This window comes from Aphis gossypii, chromosome 3, assembly GCF_020184175.1.
Source record: "Aphis gossypii isolate Hap1 chromosome 3, ASM2018417v2, whole genome shotgun sequence".
Taxonomy (NCBI): domain Eukaryota; kingdom Metazoa; phylum Arthropoda; class Insecta; order Hemiptera; family Aphididae; genus Aphis; species Aphis gossypii.
Window position 1 is genome coordinate 43136905 of NC_065532.1, and position 25393 is coordinate 43162297.

A 25393-nucleotide genomic window follows, 5' to 3' on the forward strand; every position below is an offset into this window, starting at 1 on the left:
ATAATATTATTTATTAAAGCAAAAACAAGGTTAGGTTAGGTTAGAAGAAATTTAATGACTCATTTTATAAATGAAATTAATTTACTGCATTCTCAAATAAATCTAAAATATGTTTTATATCTTTAACTTGTTGAGCCAATTTATATATAGGTTCCATTTCTCTTGAGACTTCTTCACATTTAGCCATTAATTGATACATAGATTTAATATTGGCATCAATTGAATCGCATGTTTTACAAACCACATCCCTGTATATTTCCAAACAGTCAACAGTTAATGCAGACATACTATGTAAAACTCCTGAGAGAGATTCAGATAATGTATCTACAGATGCTGCAATGTTTCTAGCTTCAAACTCTAGATCATTTAGTAAATTGGCATCTAAAACAAATCTTCCTAAAGGTCTGTTAGGCACTGTTGGGCTGGTCTGTTTAAGTTTGCTTTCCAAATCTTCTGCTATAAATGTTACCATGTCCCCGTTCTTAGTAACTATTCCTTCAAGATTGTTTAAAAAATCCATTTTATTAGATTGTTTCACGTTTCAATGTTTAATCTGAAATGTATAAAATTATAATAATTATAATTATTGTATTGTACAATATAAAATAATTTAATTGTTTGAATATTAACACAATTGTATTATAACTAGAATTTGAATAATAAAAAAATTATTATAAATATTTTGAATTCAAACATTTAATGATGGGACTGCAGAAGGCATAAGTCTTAAAATAAGTAAACTTGTAGTTATTTTTTTATGAACTTTTGATGAAACTTATTATTTATTATAATAAATATAATACATAACCATATTATAAATAATACTGCTTACATATCTAACAAGCTATATACATAAAAATATTGCTAACATTGTATTTATTTATTTTGTATAATTATTAGTCAACCTCTAGCAGCAACAAACCATTACGTAGACAATCGCCAACACCACGTTCATTTTATAAAAATCGACCTCAATCTCAAAATAGTATTGGAAAAAGTGATAAATTAAAATCAAAACAATGGCCAGCAAATAAATGTATTAAATGTAATGCACCAACCAATTTTTCAGCACTTGAAAGTGCATATCTTGCAAAAGTATAGATATAAAATATTAATTATTTCAAGAAAAACAATTTAATCAAATTTTTTCAATTAGATTCAAGATTTAACTACAAATAATGAAGTAATGGAGCAACGTTTATTGACATTTGAAAAAGATTTGGTTCATACATTGGAAGTAGTTAATAAACAATTTAAATTAAGCACAGCCATTTCACAACAAAAACGTGATATTCAAAAATTCATTGATGATTTAGTTGATGGCTTAGTTAATGACGGCAAGATAACATTTTGGGCTCATGATCAAGAAGTAAATTTTAATTATTTTTCATAAGAACAGTTCTCATTAGTAAATAATATAAAAATATTTTACATTATAATAAGACTAAATATGAATACATCTAATTTATATGGTTTAGTTTTCAGTTGTAAGAGAATTTCCAGAAAAACAAAGTTCTCCTCTAGTAGATGATGACTGCACTTTATCTATTAATAAGTCATTAAATTCGTCTAAAGAGGTTTATATGAAGGCTATTATTGGCCAACAAGAGGAAACTATTCAACATCTTGTTGATAAAATAAAGGATTTGTTTGATCTTTTCCTTAAAGTATTAATTATAAGCATAATTTATTTATAAATTATAAACAAATTTAATTACTAATTATTAATAATACAATTTTAGGTAAACTCGCAGACAAATGAACAAAATAAGTCAGATTCAACTTCATCTGAAAGTAAAATAAATAATATTGGTTATATGGATAGTTCAGGAACTACTTATTTTTCTCCTCCGTCATATATTACTAATACTTTGAACGATATAAATTTGTGTTTGGTCAATTCTGTAAACTATGATAATAGAATTGAAAAAATTGAGACTAATGAAAATTTTAGTAACTGGACAAATAACACTTTTTCTGGCAGTGAATTTCCTGTTAATCAAGTAAATAAAATTAGCTTTTTTTAATCATAATATTGTATATAAATATAAATGAAAGTCAAACAATTTAGGAATCAAATGTGACACCGACATTAAGTAACGAAGTCAAAGACAAAATATTGACCTTTGAAGATTGGAAAAAAGAAAATAACAAATTTACATTGTGTACTCAATCATCTGAGAACTATACCAATGAAAAAACAAATGAATTAGACATTAAACAATAAATAGGACGCAATTGATGATTTGAAAGAAAATAATAATTCTTCTTATGTGAGTTAATGAACTTATTTCTTATTTTCAGACTAAGGTATTGTGATAGCACATTGTATATCAAAATAATTGGAACTTAAAAATCAGTATATTAATGATATATATCTTTATTTTATTTTATTATTTTTACTAAGGGATAAATGTTCTAATATAATCATTTTTTTGGTACCTACTTAGTTTATTAGATTTAAATTTGTGTCTTGAAGTTTTGTTTGATATTGGTTAAACACTAAAGACATCACTGATCAGTTTTTATCAAAATGATAAAAAATTAAAAATGCCTTAAAAATAAATTTAACGATGCCATTATAAAATTAATTATAAATTATTATTTTTTTTCTTAATTTACAAAATATGCTAAATAAGTGAAATATTTTCAAACATGCAAAAAAAAAATATATTTCTTATGAACTCAGCATTAAATGAATCGTTCATAATTTTTGCTCTCATAAGACTACATATCTACAAAGATTCAATATCAATACACAAAAACATAAATCTAATCTTTATTAATATAACTTATCACCATACTTTCTCATATCTATTAGTTTAAATAGTATTATATAATATGTTATATAAAAAATGTATTTATTAATATTTAAAATTGTATGTTCTAATTTATTTCTTATTCCTTTTAGATGTTTCTTGAAATCGTCAATTTTATAATTTTATATGTTATGATACTGGAGTTCAGTTACTTTTGGATTTTTTTTTTACATTTTCTTTTCATTATTCATCAATAATATATGGTTCATAGTTATGTTATTTTTCATCTTATTTTTTTTTTCGTATAACCCAAAATTGTAATTCCATAAGTAAATATGTTTTTTTTTCTATCATTTAACCTTAACAAATGTATTGCTTGACTTTTGTAAAACTTGTATTTCCAATTTAAAAAAAAATATATAATTATTTATTACTTACAGAAACAATTATTTTAGAATTAAATAACGTATTTCAAATTTGGATATATTATATTGTCTTTTTATGTTATGTAGTATGTACCATTTGTTATATTTTTCATGGTCCTGCTGTTTAGTCAAGAATAAAAACTATGGAACTCTCTTCTGTTGTTGTTTTGAGTAGATTACTTTTAAAAATGCGTTAAATTTTGAATTTGGTTGTATAAAATAACAAACAATAGTTTATAAAAAACAATAATTCTAAACTTCTGAGGATATTTTATTTCTTAATTTGGTAGGTTAAATTAACTTTTTATCAAAAAAAAACATGTATAAGGTAGTACTCAGATGTACCATAGAAAAGGAAAGTACGTCTATTGTATAAATACTGTAAATAGTTCAATATCACTCAAAATATTATTTTATTGTGTCCAGATTATATATAAGTTTCTAAGATAATATTTTGCGAACAACAATAAAATTCTTTTACATAACTTAGGAAAAATATGGGACTTTATTTTCATTTAAGTATACAATTTCGTCAAAATTAATTATTCATTGCTGAGTAACAAAAAATAATTAATTCTATTTGTTCAAAAATTAGTGTTTGCATATGTTTTTTTTCTACTGTTTTTATTATATTCGGATATTTCCTAATATGAAGTACTGAAATTTCCCTGTTGATCATCGATATACCAACTACGTCAAATTAGTTACCAGAAAGCAGAGACTATCTCCAATGTTTTGCACAAAACGGAAAAAATTATAAAGTCTATAATAATACAAGTTAAATAATATTATAGTAAGTACATTATTATTCATAAATAGGTCGTAATATGAAAGATATTTTTCAAATTTATATTTTTTGTCTGTTTTGGCACTAGTTACTGCAAGTTTCCCCAATTGTAATTTTTCTAACATTAGCTTGGCACAAATGCACAATACATCGTAAAACTATTTTTTAATATTTGTTTACTAGTTATAATGGTTATGTTTATTGCAAATATAACTGTTGGCTGTAAGCCCCATTCAAGCCTATATAACTATCATCAATATAAGCCATATTATAACAAGTTGATTTTAAGTGAATATTCTTTAACATTAATAATTATTAATTAATTTTTAATTTTTTATAAAATTGATAAAAACCAAAAACATGTGATTTTTTTTTTATTTAGCTTTTTATTACAAATCTAACTCAACGATTACAATACATTTGAGTATTAACAATTAATATACGTTGAAAAAAACAACAGAAACATAAGTAATATTATATAATTAAAAATATAATAAAGTATATAGGTAAACAAAATTTACGTAGGTAATTATATAGGTGTTGTATTGTCTATCGTATCTTAAATATCTATTATTATATCTAGTGACTTTTTCTATTTTAATAATTTCGTTCGCTAAATTAGATAAAATTTATGAAGATATAAATTCTTAGAGATAATTGATCAAAGATTAAACTATTAAACAAGAAAAAACTGGTTTCCTGGTGAATGTTGTGTGAAACTGGTTTAAATTGAATATCTTGTACTACGCGATCATTACTATCTTATAAATTGCAACTTCTCATAATAACAATGGTACATCAAAAATCTGTAACCAATTCGAAGGTATTGTCCTTGAATATTATCCAACCTCTGACACGGTCAAAGAAAAAAGAAAAAAACTGATCAAGTTCATAGTTACCATGAAAATTAAAATCATAAAATACCATATGTAACGCAAATAAAATAAGACCGAGACAAGCAGACAACCAATACACAAAGGTAAATAGTATTAATGTATCACATCATTTCCAATATTTATATACACATATTATTTATAAATTCTTGATACTAATTACTAGATATAAAATATAATTATACACACTTACATAAATATAACATAATTAATATAACAAGTTATATTATATAAGATTAATTAATCTATTAAAATTTATTAATTTCTATCATTCTTATTTGTTTGAAAATATATGAAATAATGTCTAGAACAGAATTAACTATACATTTATACAATATATTGTAATTTGTAACTATTTAAGTCGGTCATAAAAGATTTAAACTAAAAAATTAAAATATTAGGCAAAACTTTAAACCAGACAACCCTGCATATAAGTGATCGATTTTTGTTTCCTAGGAACTTTTTATGGTACCTTGTTTTTGCAAAAGCAGTTTTTAATCTTTCATATATAGATATGCCTTTGCTATGATAATGCATAATATAGCATATTAATACATTATATACAGTGCTGCAACTAGACATTATTAAGCCGCATTCCCACGACTGGTGTACTTGGCCAATATTTGGAACTGGTGCCGTTCCCGAGGGTTGTCGGTAAATGTAACACAAGTCAAAGGAACGGTCAATATTACTCGTATTACTTGTCAAGTACGCCAGTCGCGTGAACACCGTAATTATTGTGCACTGGTCAAATGTACAATTATTAGCGTATTTGGCAAGTACACCAGTCGTTGGAATGCGGCTTTATGAAGTATAGGTGTGCAAACCTTAATTTAGGGCTTATTTATAATTTTAACATTTTTAACACATCGATTTGGGGGCCTATATATATATATATATATATATATATATAATATACATACTACATTGGTTTGGGGCCGATGTGTAATGCACACTTTTCACACCCGATAGTTGCGGCACTGATGATATATATGGTACAGGTGAATAGCTTCTTTTAATATAGCAAAAATCATAGAAATTAGAAACCTATACATTTACACAATTATAGGCTATATACTGTTGCTGTATAGTTAATAAATATTAGGTTTAGGTATGTAATGTTTACATTTTATATATTTTGGTACCTATATGCATATTGTAATCCACACAATAATACAAAACATACCTACAGCATAAAGTTTGATTAAATACACTTATTAGTTGTGTATTCATATGATATAGGTACCTATTTAAAACATTAATTAAAATGCATTATTAAGTGCCAAATGAAATTCTCTGACTTTCTTTTAAAACCGCTTATGAATTTAGATGGTATGGTAAAACTTCAAAAGATGACCATAATCAATAATTATAAAATAAAAAAGTTTTCTATTTATGTAAAAAAAATAAACAGAAAGTTAGCCTACCTTCGTAAATTATACAATACAAAAATGTAACCGTTTTTCAAATTAAATTACTTTAATGTTTAATAATTATAATATATTAATTAATTAATTATGTACCTACCTAATATATGTTAAAAACTCACTCGCGAAGGCGTGGCCTGGGGTTTTTTTTAAGGACGTGTTTTATTTTATATTTAAATACTATAATTGTCAAATGTTTTATACGGTAGGTAGGTATACGTTCTTCATTATTAGTCATCAATATTCAATATTCATATATTAATGATATTAAATATGAAATAGAAGTATAATAATAAATGACAACATATTTTGTAAAAATCTATTATATAATACAAATATTTTTGCATGAATACAGTCGATGAGAGGTGTTTAAATACTACCCTTTCTACACCACTGTAAAAATTAATTTGAGTAATAGACTAATAAAAAGTACATGTATATTGTACAATTGATGTGACGATGTATACTACCTATTTGTAATAAATATGATTACTTATACATAAACATGATTAACTTAGGAATTTTCGTATATTATTTAAATATTTACTTTTAAGTATTTAAATTCGTAGAAACCATACATGTTTTTCTTTTGGAAATACCATTGTTAATGATTCATGAGTAAAGTGCAAAAGTTTAATATTATTTCACTGTAATAATTGGTACTCCTATATAAATATAAATAATTACATCATAGTAATCGTGTAAATGTGGGATCAATCTGCATAATATATGATCGATGGACACGTCAACATTTCATAAGTCATTAAAGAATAAAGATTAAAGTGTTTATCGATTGACATGTATTAAATAATACTATGGATCATAGATGGTTATTTTTTGTTAACACGCGGCGGGATTATAAGCTTTAATAATACGCATGTATAAGCATATTATTATGTTGTGTTTGGCTTGTTCGCCTTCCTCACAGTGGCGTGTGTACGTGCATGTCAAAATACCGGTTGAGATGTATTTTTAACTTTACAGATTAAGTAGGGCGCATTTGTGGATGACGGTCAAAGAATACAAATTAAATTCGAAAAATTTACAAGTTCGCGTAGACACGTTATAATAAATTAATAAACAAATAAATACAGAGTATTAAAAAATTATATGTATACATGTATACGATATACCTATCTATTAGTAACTACATTATTTGGCCAACTACTTGAAACAGTTATACCAAAATCAATTGACGTTGTACAGTTATTTGTAAACATATACAATTAAAATACGATTTTTATTTCATTTACAAGTACCTATCATAAAATAAAATTGATGTAGCGTGTTTAATTTTTTACTGTATAGCCGCGCCAACCGTGTAGGTATTAATCAATGCAGTCTGCATTTTTTTTTAAAAGGAAAAAATTAATATAATAAGGAAACATTGAACAAAAAAAATGAATAGAATTACAATATACATAATAAATAATACATGCACATAGTCACGTAGCTATACAATAACAGTATACGTAATATTTTACAACACAGCCACTTGAATTGATAATTATATATAATATTATGTAGTCCATATAACAAGTAATAACACATCACTTAACCCTCCGCCATTCGTAATAGGAACATTTGGGCAGGACGATTGGTCGGATAACTTAATTTTTTTGACACAGCCGGTACTTAAACGTATATAGCACTGTAGTATAATATTATAGCCGACGGGCAAATATTATTGTCGTAATATATTGCGATTATCAACTATATTGCAATATAAAATACGTATCTCGCTTTTGTGTACCTATTGGAAGACGTTCCTCGCTTCCCACTATATTCGGCAGTGGTGCGGGCAATTATAATAGACGTCTCAACGTCATAATAAATTAACACGTAAAAACGCGAAAAACGGCCGTTAAAAACACGTTGAAATACGTATCGACTATGACTCTCTCTTTTTAATCGTCGCGTGCGTTGATCCCCGTACGTAAAAAACGTACACGCGAGCGACGAAATGTGTTTTTACTGTTTCGTTTCAGCTTTTACCCGCTTGTTCATCTCTGAGTTTACGCGCGGTCACATTATTATCGTATATACGGTTTCGCAATATTATTAGGAATTTTGTTGTGGTTCGCAACACAATCGTCGCCGATTCGCGCGAGTAACGCGGGTACGAAAACATGCTTCGCGAAAAACGCCCGCATATGCGGGTTTCGCACGCAACACGTGATGCATACCTATATACACTACCCGCAAACGTGAGCGCAATCGTACCGATAAAGCAATACATCGTTGTATATTATATTGTAAAGTCGACGATAAACGTTTATCGCGATCTGCACACGTATATATAAATAAAAAAAAAAAACAGTAATAACACAATGAAACGTATATTTTAGCACGTCTTTTTTTTTTTTTTTTTTACGCTCAAATCGAAGAAGTGTTGCACATCACATCGAAACCGGTTTGACGATATATAATAATAATAATTTCAATCGACGCGGCGGAGCCGTTCGAGTTAGCAGAAGAAATTTATTCCGGTACCGATAAATTGTGTACGTAAGGTGTGTACACGTCTATGAGCGGCGTATACGTGTGTAATAATATCATGTGTGTGCGGCTCGCGCGCGCGTATGTATGCGTGTAACGTGCGTATATACTGCGCGTCAAAATCGCGAGACAAAAAAAAAACGCACACTTATCCGAGATAAATAATAATAATATTATTGTCGACGATTTATATTTACGTGTCGCGCGAGTAGATGATAATTTTTTTTTTTTTTTCATTAATGACGTCCGTCAACTTTCAGGTAAAATTTCCCTCGCTTTGTTCAAAATCCCGTTTGTGTACAGCCGCCGTCGACGCCGCCGCGCGATATAATACGGCGAGAGACGCCGCCGCCGCCGCCGCCGCCTCGGCTGTCCACTCGCGGTTTTGTCAAAGCCAAAGGTGAATCTTTTTTTACGCATGGGAAGGGAGACGCTGCCGCGTTTTGCTCAAGACGAGACGCATTTTCATTCAGTGCTATCCGGGCAATACGACGTGCTGCAATATTATAATATAGTTATTATACCGCGACGGCCACCACCAGTAACCGTACCTACCGATATCGATGGTTTCTTTTGCGTTCGTTAACGTGCACCAGCACCATTGGTCATCGACTTGTCCGTTTTGAGTGAGTACGCTTAACTACTATTTAAGTCTATTGTAGCCAACCCCGTTTGGTTTTTTTTTTTTTTTTTATAAAGTTAAATCGTGTGTACTATAATGTAGCGCGGGCTCGCGCGCGCGCAGATCGTTTATTTTTTCGTTATTTTCGCATCGCGTAAGATTAATATCTTCACGTCTCTATTTAAAACACATTGTTGCAAAGTGCTACAAAATCGTACTGGCGATTTCACAAAATAGCTTTGGACAACGACACTAACGCGTGTGCACAAACGCTTTTATACTATATTATAGTCTATAAGTATAATATAAATATACGCATGTACGTCGAAACGAATGTTTAAGACTCGCGGAACACACTGCTTCCAACACGTCCAACACGTCCAACGTTAAAAAAATATTTTATATTTTATTTCGACGTCTTTATTAGTTTGTTGTTTATATCAATCTTTGTCGTCGTTAAGACCAAGAAGGCATATAATGAAATAATGCGTATTTTTATTTTATAGCCTTCAGAGTTCAGTTAGGCAAATAATACGTATATATTATTATATATTATTTATGATACTTATAAAATTATTATTTTTGTACATTAATTTACATAATACATCAAAACAAGTAATTTATATAATATTTTTTGCGTACTACGTCTACTACGGACATGGATAATTAGCATTATTTTTTGTCTTCAATACTTGAACCTTTTATTATAAGTAACAATAACATAATAACAACTTGTTTCGTACACGATATTCGATACAAAACTATAACTATATCTATTAATATATGCTAACTAAAGGTTTATTTATCTTTGTCTTTGTGATCACATTCTCAGCATGTGCTCAATGCTCAATAATAGGTGAAGGTTAGGTATTGGCTAAAAACAACAACTTATTTAAGGCTAACTATACAAGCCAAAATGAAATATTAATGAACTCCGGTGCAATTTATATTATAGTTATTTTATTAATTATCAATAATGTTTTGGTTCATAAACGAGTACATATGATTTAACTATATGAAAAAAAAAATATGAAATCAACATAATAATTTATTTTAAGTACAGTTAAAATAATTTTCATGATATTTATACAATAATGTATACCTAAACGCGATTGTTAAATAATTATTTATTAGGTTATTTTTAAAAAGAAATTATTGTTGTCTATTTGACTATTTATAAGTGAACATAATTCATTATATAATATTATGCATTCCCTAATTATTATTATTTAATATTACGATTTATGATTAAAGTGGTTCTTTTTTAATAATTATACATTTTAAATGTTGGTAATATTATAGTAATAATATAGTCATCAAAATAATAGTATGACAATAGACAATAGTTCATAATAATATTTTAAGGGAAATTATATAAAAAGTACTGTCATAGAGCTGAAGTGAATGTTGAATTTAACAAAATAATTATGATAATTTTATAACACTTTTTAGTAGCAATAACTACATGACGTGAAACATAAAAGTTCTCTATAAACTTGTCTTGTAGCGCGACATTTCTTTTTAAAATTATACATTCTATCGCCATAGATTGTATTGAAAATTTCCCTTAACTTACAAGATAATAATCTTGTACATTATTTAAATAAATATAATACACATTATAATAATAAATTCTATAAAAATATATTAATAGATACATAAACCTTAAGTTTGAATTATAATGAAACTGTATTAATATAATATATAAATTATAACAACGGCTTAAAGGACACGTACTTTACAAGTGTAAATCTGGGGCACCGTATTTAAAGCATTCAAAAGTTCAAAATTTAAGAGGGGACTGATAAAAATACCAATCTGAATATTACAAGGTGTTCGGACCTTATTCTAAAGTGTAGTTATAGATACATTTTTATTTATTAGGGAAATTTCGATGCATACTTGTAGAGACCAATTATTCCACAGTTTAAAATTAGTTATGTTTATGTCACGACATAAATAATTTAATGTCATTGTTGACTGCTAAAATTTGTTTTATTTTTCAGATAATACAATAATTAAACACATTTTTTTAGAAATATTTTTACTAAAAAAAAATAATAGCATTAATACATTATTGTATTATAATTCATAATATAATATACTTACTAAGGCTTAAGGGTAATTTCCATATAAAATTATATTGTTAGAACTTTGGTATAGTAAGTTAAACTGGTATATTAATTATATTATTATTTAATGTTTTTGAATTCAGTACCAAGCGTAATATAGAATAACCTAACATAATTAATTGTAAATATATAATTCTAGATTTTGAGTGGATTGATGACCTAACCGTTATGATTGGAAAATTATATATTTTTATTATTATTATTTTCTTTTGTTTTTCATTACCATATAGAGCAGCTAAATTAATTCAATTCACAACTTAAAGGGCGGTTTCTATTAGAAAATGTTATCTAATTGGTGGTACTTATGGTAATTATAGTAAAAAATTCTTGGTATCTGTTCCTCAATACAATCGAGTATGATATAAAAAAAATTTATTTTTTTCTTTTATATAGGTAATGAATAAGGCTCAGAACCTCATGCGTTTTAAAATACTCAAATATATGCATACATATTACCATATAATATGTAGTAAAAAATTACAAAATTTGAAATTTATCGAATAAATTAGATACCGAAAACAAAATTTTTAAAAAATCAAATCATCAATATTTATAATATTATGGCAGGTATTATAAATTTGAATAAAAATAAATACGAACCGGTCGGAAGTCACTAATACTATTTCTTGATACAAATGATACAATAGAAATTATAATATTATTGTTAAGTGCATTGGGAGCAGTACTGAAATAGCCGTTAATGAATTAGTTTAATCGTAAAAGGATATCAAATTTAAAATTTTGGTCGTTATATATCTAATATTTTTTTGTTGAACTATACAGTTGTATGAAATATGCAGTTCTTAAACCTAAAATATGCAAATTCCTTAAAAAATAATGAAATATTTAAAGTTATGTAACAAAAATTTTCGTATTTGAAATCTAGATACCGCGGATCGAATTTGTATTGATCCAGAGTTTCAATATGTACTTTCTAAATAAATATACAAATGCCTAAAGTTCCGAGTCTTAATAAATATATAAAATAATAAAACAATATATAAAACATTATACCTATATAGGTTATATATTTATTTAGTAATTCAAAAATAAATACTTTTAGAAACTTAAATTTAACAAAAAGTTCATTGATATTACCATTATTTTAATACTATTTATATTTTTTTAAATATTTTGGCTCTTTTTGTGCTCTTTATAGACATTTTAATTTTTCTGCTTTTTTAGTTAACATTTTTGCTAGTTAGTACCTAATAAAGTTTGAAAATATATTAAAAGGTTTAAAATGTTTTTCATACCCCAATTGGAAATGTATTAAAAATATATAATCACAATTTTTTATAAGCATTAAAGCTAATTTTTTACGAACTTCATTAAAATAACAGAAATAAAAAAATTATTTTGTTGTTAAAAATATTTGTATCCATTACAGAACTATAACTTTATATTATAAAATATTTACTATAGTGTTTATTTCAATTTTCAACGATGAAGTATATTCGAAATCTACTATGTAGCAAAGCACTTACTCGATCCTTCTTTTTGAAACTATGATATGTTTTAAATTTTCTAAACAAAAATATATTCTGCTCACAATATATTTTCGATCAAAAGTGAGAATTTCGAATATATGTTATTACTTAAAAATTATTTTTTAGTTAAGTTTATTTTTTTTAATTCAAAAGTTAGTCTTGAATGTCTAGTAAAAGAATATTTTTATAGTTATCATTTATAATAATTTATAATGTAAGTAAAGAATTAACGTTTAACAATTTAATTCTGTTTTTTGAAGTCGTGCATGTCATCATACATCATAATTACTATAATTAGGTAGTTAATACTGTTATTATAGGTACTCAGTTGTAACTTGTTTGATTAAAATTATTGGTCAGGTGATATTTGATAGTTTAGACTCACACTTGTGTTAGGAAAAATCACGTTCTAATAAATTAGTTTTGAAATGCTAAAATACTAGACTTTGGATAGATATTATAGAATATACAGAATATCAGAATAAGTTTATTGTTAGGTCAATATTAATCTATTATGCAATTTATGTTAAAAGGAAATACGTATGTTTCATTTTATGTAGATATCTGAGTTGGTCAACAATTATTACATTTTTAATTTTTAATAGGTACATATCCCCTAATTACTCATTTGAACAATACTTTAACAATTATATGGTACTAATATACAACCGCAATATCTTAACAAGTACTAATGATCTATTTTATTTTATTTTTTAGTGTTCTACTAATACTAATCTTCTATAAATTCCATAATATAATTGTTTATTACTATCATTGGTAATATTAAATGAATATTAAATAATACTAATGAATCAAAAATTAAAATGTTATTACAACAAATCATTTTTCTATATGCATATAATATTATTGTGCATAATAATTTACTGATAAATTAATTTATCGAAATAGGTGAAAAATGTTTATGTCATCGCTACATAGCACGTAGCTTCTTTTTTTTTAGAAACAAATATCAGTAGTTAGGTATGTACACAATATTTAATAATACACATTAAATACTTTTTATTGGGTATTCAAAAATATATTGCACTTTAGCTAAGAATTTTCAATCATGTATATTTTAGATAGATGGAGAATAACTTTTATAAGAATTATCCAATATTTGTAGAGTATATTATTACACAAAACGTTTAGAACTCTTTTAACCAAAAAATTAAATACGTAAGATGTATTTAAAAAATAAATAATAAATAATAAAATAAAATAACATGAATAATGGTTATAGCTCAGGATCTAAAAGTTGGCAGCTGAAACCAGTTGAGATCAATGAACTCACTATAGGCTAATGTACAAAATTATTTTTTAACTGTTAGAAATTTCTTTATAGTTAACTTTAAACAAATTACACCTGCTGATATTTTGAAGGTTAATACACGAAGAATATTATTTGTGTAAATATATTTTAACTCCATAATTTATTATAAAACTATGAAATTAATTTAAAAATATATAATATAGTTATTGTTAATAATTATATATTTTAAAAATTATTACAGTTTTGATTACCAAAATGAGTTCCTCAATATCCATAAAATTGTTGATTTGCATAGTGGTATTCATACCATCGTGTTTAAGTGGAGAAACTGAATTAAACAAAGAAGGTATAAGTTATATTTTTAACTTTGGTTTTATTTTTTTTTATATATTTAAGTTGATTACAATAATTAAATCATATAACATTTTTCTGGTGATATAGACTCATCAAACAAGTTCCTAAATCTCAAAATCCAAGATCTAGAAAATGCAATTCAATATGGTACCCAACAAATTAATATGCTTTCTCGTCATGAGGATTCGTTATCGTATGCTGATGTTCATGTGAAAATTGGAAGCCCATCTCATGGACAACTGATCGATTCTAAGCCTTCAATAGACGGGCATTTAGCATCTCGAAATGCTGAAATTGTTATTAAAGCTTCACATTACATAATGAACAAACACTGTTTGGGGTAAAAGCAAACAAATATCTCAATGAAAAAAAAAAATTAAATAATTCAATCGTATAACTTATTTTATAAATTTAACTATTATTTCAGCACTGGGATTAGTAAAATGCAATGTGCCAAAGATTTAGCAAAAGTGAAACTAGACCAGACTTCTTTAGGTGAGATGTGTTTATCCAAATATTTCAACGAGACAGCGTGCGTTGGAAAGAACTTGAAGTATCGTAGTGCAGACGGTTCTTGTAACAACTTGAAACATTCATTTTGGGGAAAGGCAAACACGGCTTACAAACGTTTACTATTTCCAGTATACAAAGATGGTAATATTTCCAAATTGTATTTATAATACGCGCCTCCATAATATACAATACATATATAACATACCTAATGTATATAGTAATTTTTATTTAACACAATATGATATGGGTTAGACTGACGAGTGGCCTGACCCGTGTACGAACTTTATCTAGCCCGTAAACAAGAAATTAATTTTGTACCTTTACACTATATAGATTTTGATAGTCACCAAAAACTTTCTGAATTCCCAAAATACCCCTCTAAAGGCACAAAATATTAATTAGTGATTCCTGAGAGTATATACTTAATATAGATAGGAAGATCGCGATGTGACCATATTTTATACCTAGTTGGGGGGTCGCGACACCGATCCTATAGAACGTGCCCCCTGCTATTTAAATAATTTGCATGACAATTTACACCTGCGGGACTAGAATTCTGTACAACATATAATATTATAGTATAACACATGTACCTATATAGCATTTACTGATTACTTATACTTGATTTCATTAATCTTAAATATACTACTATATAGGTTTGAGCTCGATTAAAGAACTGCCAAATTCTAGAGAACTGAGCACCGGTCTTGTCAACGACGAGAACTCGCCCGACAGTGTGAAAACGATCGCGATGGCGTACTGGACGATTTTCATAGGTCACGACCTGTCACACACGGCTGTTTCCAGCATGCGTAGGATTTAACACATAACCTAATCTAACCAATTGATTGTAATTAATGCATGCGTACGTATATGTAAAATCCATAGTGCAAACGAACAAATCGGTGGACTGTTGTAACGAGAACGGAATGAAACAATCGCCTCGGTACACTCACGCGTCGTGCGCGCCCATAATCATACCGAAAGACGATAAATTTTTTTCACCTCTACGTCGCACGTGCATGAACTACGTGCGTTCGGTGCCAGCGATGCGGACCGATTGCACATTCGGACCCAGAGAACAAGTAACAGCCGTCATATAATATTTTAACATAAATTATTATTATTAATATAGGTAGTCATGTGTATGTAAGTATATAGTTAACCGCGAGTGAGCCGATTCGAGGGGGGATGAATATAGGAGTGGATGATCGCGAATAGGAAACACGAGCACGACCCTAAAAAAACGTATACAAAAAGATTGCAAAGTATGTTAAAAAACTATATAACCGACGAACGTTTTGTTGATTTTTTTTTTGATTTGTCTTCGAATTCGAGGAATTTAAACAAAAAAAAAATGAAAACGTGTAGAAAAACGCTACGGGGGAGTTTTCTTTTCGATAATAGTCGCCTCTCCGGTCTAACTAAGACTAACGTTATATGTATACGAATTCGCCGAAAAAACACACTACAGATTTGAAAACTCATAGTGTTCGTACCGTCTATTTGACGATTTTACGTTTCGCAGTTGAACCAGGCCACTCACTATTTGGACGGATCGATGATATACGGCTCGTCGGCGGAACAGACGTGGTCGCTGAGGAGCAAATCGCGCGGTCAAATGTTGACGCACGTGGGCGGCGACGGCGATAGCGACAGCGACAGCGACGGCGACCCGCTGCGGCCACAGTACATGCCGCTGGCCGCCGGCGAATCGAACGCGTGCCAATCGGGCGGCGATTACGCCGGCACGTGCTACACGGCCGGCGACGTCCGGGCGAACGCTCAGCCCCATCTGACGGCCATGCACACGCTGTGGATGAGGGAACACAACCGGGTGGCCGGTCTGCTGGCCGTCATCAACCCGCACTGGGACGACGAGCGCGCGTTCCAGGAGGCCAGGAAAATCGTCACGGCGTCCATACAGCACATCACGTACAGCGAGTGGCTGCCGGCGCTGCTCGGCAAGAAGTACACGAAGCGCAACGGGTTGGAAATGTCGCCGAAGGGGTACAGCGACGCGTACGACGAGGCGGCCGACCCGACCGTCAGCAATAGCTTCGCGACCGCAATACTGCCGTTCGTCAATTCCATGTTCAACGAGACCCTCAGGTTCGTGTTAACCGGTTGTTATTATAAAAGCCGAACGTATAATAGGCTTTTGAATTTTGGACGGAAATTTATAAATTTTTAATTTCGTAATATGGTGTAGAATTTTTCATGAACACTTATAGGTTCACGTTACTTTTTAAGAATTTAGTTTTTATTCGAGTTGTTCACAACTGCACATTTTGGGGAGTTAACCTAGTACGCTCAAAACTTCGACCGTCTGATCTAAACTTCAAATTTCTCACGAATAAAAAAATATATTACTTTAAGCACAACGCTTGATATCCCAATATATACCTAACATAATTTGAAGTAAGAACATACTTACGTAAACGCCGTAATACGTACGTACGTAATTATGTTTTTTCTATTTGTTTCACTTTTATCAAACAACAATCTATATTTTTCATTTTACATTTAATTAAATATCAAATATTTAAAAGAATCATCCAACATCCAATGTAATAAAATTACAATGCGGCTTATAGTCTTGAAGCAACTTATAATTTTTGTGCTCTTTTTTTATTCATAGTTTATACTTTGAAAATCGAAAGACAAACAAAAGTCTTTCATTAAAGGAACACTATAACCGACCGTCCGATTTACAGATGAACTACATGGATCACCTAGTCAGAGGACTATCCATGCAGAATACACAAAAAGTCGATATGCTATTTACGCAAACGGTATGTTTTTTTTAAGATAATCGGGACAGTCATAACACGGCTATTTTTTTTTTTTTTACATAATTTGTGATGACGTCAATATAGATGTTTATAATATTTTATGTTTACCTACATTTTTTAGATAACAAATTACTTATACAGTAACAGTCATCCGGATAATATGTTTGGGATGGACATTGTCAGTTTAGATATACAAAGAAGTCGTGATCACGGTATTCCCAGCTACACACAGTTTAGAAAATACTGTGGACTAAAAGACATAAAAAATGTACAAGATTTGAATCAAATTATGGTTAAAGGCGTAAGTTTAAAAAAATGTGAAATGATACATAATAATGTACTGTATTGATTATTCTCTTCTTGTATGTTATATTTAGTCAACTAATAAATTATTGAGACAATACAAAACTTGGGACGATATAGATTTATTGATTGGTGCATTATTTGAAAAACACGAAGACGATGCAATGGTAGGCCCAACAATGAGATGTATCATCAGAGAACAGTTTATAAGAACTAGAACTGCAGATAGATATTTTTATGATTTGCCAAAAGTATTCAAAAAACGTTAGTATTACTGAATTATTTTTGATGAATGTACTTTAATTTTAAATGAATATTTTTCAATCATAGATCAACTGGCAGAAATCAGAAAAGTGACTCTTGCGAGAGTCTTCTGTGACAACAGTGACAATGTCTCAAAGATGCAGCAACGAGTATTTTTTAAACCTGTATCTGCTGAAGATGATTTGCTACCTTGTGATTCTCTATTAATTCCAAAAATCAACCTTAAACATTGGTTAGAAACGGTTGATACAAATAGGAAGTAACATCAATGTCTAAAAGGTCATAATTAATGATAATGACTATTACAATCTGACTTGTGATTGAAGCCTAGTGACCACTGATAACTTGTTATTCTTTTTTACTGCTAGTAGTTTTATTACTAACAGTTTATATCACTTGCGTCATTAGCCTACGTATATTGTGTACACATAGGCTTTTATGATAACAACTATAATTGATAAACTATACAATTAAACAATAAATTCCTTTAGAGAATTTATTATACTTAGGCAAATCATATTTTATTTTTGAATAAATAAAAACTAGAAGTTAATAGATTTTATTGTATAGGTATTAATTGATTTTTCATATTGTAATTAATGAAAAAATTAATCTTATGTGGATTGTTATCCAAATTTCCTATTACATCACAGTACCTTATTAATAAATTGTAAATTATTATTAATAAAAACATACCGGCTTAACACTTATTTTTAATAATAAAATTATTATCAGATTAAGTTACTTTTTATTTGTGATTTTATAAATAAGAATTAATAACTATGTAATATATTAAATGCATAGGTACATATTTTAAATTTAAATATTATAAAACAATTTTAATTATTTAAGAGATTTTAAATGTAGTGTTTAAACTTCATTATTATGTTTAATAATAATAAATGTACTATCCTATCTATAGAATTAAATTTTTAAGACCTAAATTATCTAAGGTAGTGATTATTCCTATAATGACAACATAAATTACAAACATATGTAAATTCCAATATTATTTTATATTTAACTTATATTTCTTTTTAAAATGAGTTATTATGAATATTTGCAAAATAAAAATGTTGAGGATCCAAAAGCTTAGCATGTATTGAATATATTACATTTATTAGTTTTGAAAACATGGTAGAAAAAATATGTTGGGATTTACTTATGTACACGTGTTTATCACCCAAATAACAAAAACAAGCAATTTGGTCATATATTCATCATATTTAAATAGTAGTATCACAAAATTGTACCTTAAAAATAAATAACATTTAATACACATTGTGTACATACATAAAATAAATAATGACTAGGACTTGGAAATTATAAGAGCGTTGCATATTTTTCTATTATATGATCTAAATTTTCAACTAACTTATCTATGAATCCATTCTATATAATGACTAATTTAAAAACAAAAATTTGAAGTACATTTTTTTGCACAAATGTCAATTATACCAAGAAAGTGTATTAACTTTTATATATTTTTATGTATTATATACTTAATTGTTTGATGTAGATATTTTTGACTTTCTAAAGATTTGTGTAAAGTACCAAAACACCAATTTATCCACTATAACAAAACTTTTTGTAATGGTCTGACATCAGTAAGCGTTACAAGTCACAACAATGTATTATTATTACAGTTTTCCACCACATTTCATTAATATTATAGCTATTTAATAATAATAAAATATAATATAAGTAATAATTAATAATTTTGTATACTATATTATATTGTCGTCTATAACTTCCAAATCTTAAAAAATTACCAAAAAAAAAAGTATCTACCAACAGAAACTTGTTTAGTAACAAAAAGAACTTCCAATTTCTATTTATCATTTAATACAAAATTTGCATTAAAAATCAAGAAATATCTGATAAATAATTTATATGATACTTTAGTACCTTGATTTACTTATCTATGTTCTAGTGGAAAAACTTTATTTTTTAAATATTTTTAGAAAAATGCATTATATGAATAATTAATTAATTATCTCTTTTATTTAAAACGTTTTCTAACTACTATAATATAATTTAGTTTAATTTATCTAACTTTATAATAATACTTTTAAAATGAAAAAAACATCAGGTTTTAATACATCAAAATGTATAAAAGAAATATATTTTGACTTTTGAGTTTAACAAAATACAAACTATTCACATCATAATTTTTAAATAATTTTAATACATTAATTGTTAAGAATGATGTCAAAACAACAATAATAATACATTTTTTGTTTTTATAAATTATTAAAATGTTTAGAAAAATGGCCAAATGATAGGTATAATATATAATTAAAGTAGCAGTCTAGTTAATTGTATACTTAATAGACTTACAAAATATAATTTCACCTATTTAACACATCAGTTGTATTATCATTAGGAACATCAATAAGAAAAACAGTATCACTTTTTTCCAGCTCTTGTCTAATAATCGTTTCAAATTGCTTACGATGAATTGCAAACTCCATGAGATCCTTTGGTTTTGCGTCCAACCAAAATTTGTCAAACTTCCAAAATAAATAACAATAGAACTCGTTGAAATCTTCATATTCAGGTGCATTACGCTTATTATAAAAATGAGTCTTGGCTGAACCATCAACGACCAGTCCTAATGCCATACTCGTTAGATTTATTCCAACAATTGCAAAAGCATATCCATGGATTGGATGCATTGAATGTGATAAAGCACATCTAGCCAAATGAGTATATTTTGATGCAAAATATACCAAATTATCCAGCCCTAAAGTTCCCATTCCTCGAAAATCAGTTTTTGGGTCATCTCCTTGAAATCCAATGTCCTGCCACTGTTTGGTTACTCTATTTTCTAGACGATCATTTGGCATCAATTCATCCCATAAAAGTAACAACGATTTTTCATGCACATCGTTAGTACAATCATATGGAATGGCTGCACTCGTCTTAATCTCTTCAACTAGTTGCATATATGACCATATATTGTTCACACATTGTCCAAGAGCGTTGTTAAATCGTTCATACTCACACGGGTCAATACGCTTTACACGTGTGATTGTCGACACGGCGTTTGGTATCTGAATGGATCGTCCCAGGTAGAAACTTCGGTCTGACGCACGAGCGTCTAACACAGTAAGCAGACCGCGTATTTGCGGCCTATTGGAATCGCGCAAAGATCGTTCTACATTCAAGGTTCTACGAGCACCCACCGGCTGCGCATAACATATGCGTTGGAGTTCACAGAGCTTAGTGGTCTGGCGCAAGAACCATTTGATCACTTTCCTCAAATACCAATATATATAATTCCGTATTAAGTATAACCACATGACTACGGGCAGATAAAGTCGTACAATATCGGGTTTTGACTTAGAGTTCGTTATGTAATAGCTTTGTGTCTGGGTAACTTACCAGTAGAGGATTGTGCATGTCGAATGTCGAGTGAGGCTGGAGAGACCGGTCTTATGCGCACGTGACGTCTCCTCTTGGCTGAAAACTACGACGAATAACACGAAACGTATAAGGTATAACGTTCAAATTCCGGTACCGGTCATGGGCTGAACGCAAAACGTGAAAACTCGAGAGTTAAGACGGATGACCACCAATCATTAAACTTGTATAATTAAATGTTAATTATTAATTATTTATCAATAATAATAATATTAACGATGTAGAATAGCAGGTACAACGGCTACGACTAGGTATATACATATATATTATATATATATAGTACTTACCTACAGCTGCAGTACTGCAGAATATATTAATAATATTATGCGAAACGAACACGATATCGGTTTTAGATAACCTACAGTATGGCCTAATATCAGATACAAACCTCTGCATACAACACTGCGATCGTGTACTACGTGTTCTTTCCCGTTTAAACCATAACGATAATTATCGATACTCACTCGAGCCACGAACTTACCCGTAGTTGATAGGACAGGACGGGACAGGTACTCGATGATTTGTATTTGTTATCATTGAGTGACGACGAGGTTGACGTAAACAAATACAACTGTACGAGTCGCGAGCCCCGAGGAGACGTGTGTCGTGTACTAGTGCTGTCGTGTACTAGTGCTGTCGTTGTATTGGTGGTGTTTGGCTACTTTTTGTTTTCGTGGCAAACAAAATAGTGACCGTATCACAGTAAACAACCGACTGTTTTCCGTAGTTTACTGTTGTGAAAATTCCGTCATCTTTCGACGCGCCCGAACAGGAAAATCCATTTCCCCTGCACCGTTGGACGTTTTAGTGTAAGTTATTTACCGACAATATCTAAATTCTATTCCTTAAAATCCGCAAATAGTATTGTTTAATGATATTCACATTTTATGTTTGTACAATATGGTGTTTAACTTGAATATATATATATATGTATAAAAACAAAAAATACGATATTCAACTGTTTATCGACTCGTTTTTAATGTTTATACAATAGGTGCCTAACGTATTTACCTATGTTTGTTCAATAATTATTTGTTTTTTATTATGTCACAGTGTCTGATTAAACATGAGGAACTCACGTACTGCCAAACCAAAGGAGACCAACAAACAGAAGAAGGAGAGAAAGAAGGAATTCTTGGAAAACAAAAAAAATGTTGTTTCGGTTGTATTGCCCACTTTGACCGTCATATTTGCTCTCATCACGCTGTTCATTTACTTGAAGGTGCATCCAAATGCATTGAACTTCATGGCTTCTGAGAAATCGCTCTAAACAATGAATCTAATTATTATAATATCATATCTTTTCCATTCCCTTCTATTGTACACATAATCACTCCCAATTTAAGTTTCAGAGTTTTTTTTTTTTTTATTTATGGCATCTGTTAATATGTTTATGCGCCATAGTTGTGTGCTTACATTTCAGGTTAATGATACAAATATTAACTTTCAAACGTCATGTTAAAATTTTAAGTATCCTGTTTATATTATTTGACGAACTATTTTTATCATGTTATTTGATAATATTTGTTTACTAAACCCAAATGTATCTACAAATATTATTAAAAAATTATAAATTTATTTGATTTGATATTTGTATTTTAAATGTACCGATCATTGCCTTATATTTTATTTTATTAGTAATTAAATTCATTATACTTATTCTATTTTTGAAATTTAATTATATTTATTTAAGACTGTTGTTTTATAAGCTGTTTGTTTTTGATTTAAAACTTTTACCTACCCCTTACACCATTTTTCTAAATGGTTTTTAATGAAACATCGAAATCAAAAGAATATTCAATTTCTAGTTTTTTTAAATATCTAATAGTAATTTTTATTTAATCTTAATACCTTCAACTACAAGTCTTATTAACTAACATTAATTCACAATTGTGGATGTTTAGAAACCTTAAATAACTTTAATAATAAGTTGTTTCATTACTACCTATTTTAATATTTTATTAGTTTTTCGTGTTTGGGTGTTGAAAAAAAAAACACATTTTTTTTTTTTGTAGTTTAATTAATTATATTTGTTTTGATGACAAGCGAGAATTCTCTTATCATATTAATTCATTATTTTTATTTATTAATAATAGGTAGTACAACTGAGCTTTCTTCATTTTCATTATAATTTTTTTAAATATATGTTAATGATTAACGTAGAAAAGTGAAAAATTTAGATTCTGAGTAAAGCAATTAATATACAGCAAACTAATATAGTTTTACAATAATATGTACAGATCTCTCTAGAAGCAGTTAAAATTAATTTTATTGACATACCTAGTTTAAAATTTTAATTTTTTGTCTGATAAAAATGTTTTTTTGTCAACATTTGTAGACAGAATCAAAAAATATTGAAAATTTAATTTGCCTAGAAATTGCTTAAATTAGTCTAAAATTTTAAAATTGCATTGCATATAAAAAATTATAATTTAAGGACAAATAGGTAGGTATGGTTATTATTGATACTATAAAATAAAAATAGGTAGCAGGTAGGTACTTTTAATATTATTTAATTTAATCATTTTAATACAATTAATTAATATTAAACTATTTTAAATTTATTATAAACACAATTTATGAGGAATCTTACATACAATTTTTTTTTATCCTGAGATCACATCAAAATAAAAATGTAAATTTTTTGTAACGATAACAAATTTTGTAAAATTTTGATAGTCGAAAAATAATACAATAAGAATTTTTTAAGAATTTGATTAATATAAGAAATATAAATTATAAACTCTATCGGGCAATATTACTTCCAAATAAAGAGGTCGTGGACTTAATTATATTTTTACCGATAAAATTGAATAGGTATAGGTATCTACTCTGATTATTTAATCTAATCTAACTTGACCTTCATTGAATATAATAATATATTACATTCTGTTTAAAATATTTTACTGTGAGTTGTCGAGTGCGAGTTTTTGGAAAAATAGTGTAGACTGACAATTATAATGACGTACACATGTTAGGTGTGTACTGTGTACAGACCACAGGAGACTTGATATAGATGGAGTTGTTTACTGAGAATACTTCTGAATTGAAACTACAGAGTTGTGCTAGATGAGTGTATGTCGTGACACCATTTTCTTTTAGGTGGGTGGGTAGGTGGGTTAAAGATCATCAGTTTAATTGGGTTTTTTGTTAGAATATTTGCTTAGTTAAATATGAGTTGTAAAGTAACGTGAATAAGATTTGATAGCAGTGTCAGGGAATCTAAAAAAAAGCCCCTAGCAACATTCATAGGAAAAAAATCCCCGTTTAGAACTGCTCGAACAACTGAAACATCGATGCTGCCAGGCAGTCATTTTTATAATAACCAAAATGTTTTGTGCAAACCTGCAGACGCAATTCTCTCTGACCGAAATTTTGTTTAAAACTATTCTATTTTTTTATATACATTAAATTTCCAATTTCCATAAAAA

The 25393-nt window shown here is 28.4% G+C and overlaps 5 protein-coding genes across 9 annotated transcripts in view; 3 read left to right on the forward strand and 2 right to left on the reverse strand.

Moving 5' to 3' along the window:
* The window catches only part of LOC114128857 (uncharacterized), a 43669-nt gene extending 40552 nt beyond the window's left edge, over positions 1–3117 (forward strand). For 2 of the 3 annotated variants that reach the window (XM_050202657.1, XM_027993450.2), the window contains exons 5-10: positions 901–1095; positions 1157–1369; positions 1479–1667; positions 1743–2003; positions 2072–2273; positions 2912–3116. In XM_050202657.1, coding sequence (XP_050058614.1) covers positions 901–1095; positions 1157–1369; positions 1479–1667; positions 1743–2003; positions 2072–2227 — 1014 coding nt within the window. In that variant the 3' untranslated portion in view covers positions 2228–2273; positions 2912–3116. Of the gene's footprint in view, positions 1–900; positions 1096–1156; positions 1370–1478; positions 1668–1742; positions 2004–2071; positions 2274–2911 lie in introns of all 3 variants that reach the window. The other variant, XM_027993451.2, reaches the window with a different exon arrangement.
* On the reverse strand, positions 28–22585 carry LOC114128859 (BLOC-1-related complex subunit 6). 3 transcript variants are annotated; one of them, XM_050202663.1, is made up of 2 exons: positions 22444–22585; positions 28–553 (listed from the first exon to the last, which is right to left on the reverse strand). In XM_050202663.1, the coding sequence occupies exon 2, from the start codon at positions 518–520 to the stop codon at positions 77–79; it is 444 nt and encodes a 147-aa protein (XP_050058620.1). In that variant the 5' UTR covers positions 521–553; positions 22444–22585; the 3' UTR covers positions 28–76. The 3 variants fall into 3 exon arrangements, with proteins under 3 accessions (XP_050058620.1, XP_050058619.1, XP_027849255.1); XM_050202662.1 differs by lacking the exon at positions 22444–22585 and adding an exon at positions 9346–9483 and having other exon boundaries at positions 29–553; XM_027993454.2 differs by lacking the exon at positions 22444–22585 and adding an exon at positions 21924–22224 and having other exon boundaries at positions 40–553.
* On the forward strand, positions 9270–19453 carry LOC114128855 (peroxidase-like). The gene is made up of 11 exons (XM_027993449.2): positions 9270–9416; positions 14549–14653; positions 14749–15001; positions 15089–15315; positions 15831–15986; positions 16063–16259; positions 16703–17286; positions 17816–17969; positions 18091–18270; positions 18347–18536; positions 18603–19453. Exons 2-11 carry the CDS (start codon positions 14563–14565, stop codon positions 18797–18799), a joined length of 2229 nt encoding a protein of 742 aa, XP_027849250.2. The 5' UTR covers positions 9270–9416; positions 14549–14562; the 3' UTR covers positions 18800–19453.
* LOC114128858 (ELMO domain-containing protein 2) lies at positions 20816–21929 on the reverse strand. Its single transcript, XM_027993452.2, has one exon. The coding sequence runs from the start codon at positions 21839–21841 to the stop codon at positions 20888–20890; it is 954 nt and encodes a 317-aa protein (XP_027849253.1). The 5' UTR covers positions 21842–21929; the 3' UTR covers positions 20816–20887.
* On the forward strand, positions 22558–23670 carry LOC114128860 (single-pass membrane and coiled-coil domain-containing protein 4). The gene is made up of 2 exons (XM_027993455.2): positions 22558–22771; positions 23016–23670. Exon 2 carries the CDS (start codon positions 23029–23031, stop codon positions 23230–23232), a length of 204 nt encoding a protein of 67 aa, XP_027849256.1. The 5' UTR covers positions 22558–22771; positions 23016–23028; the 3' UTR covers positions 23233–23670.
* Positions 23671–25393: the final 1723 nt, after the last annotated feature.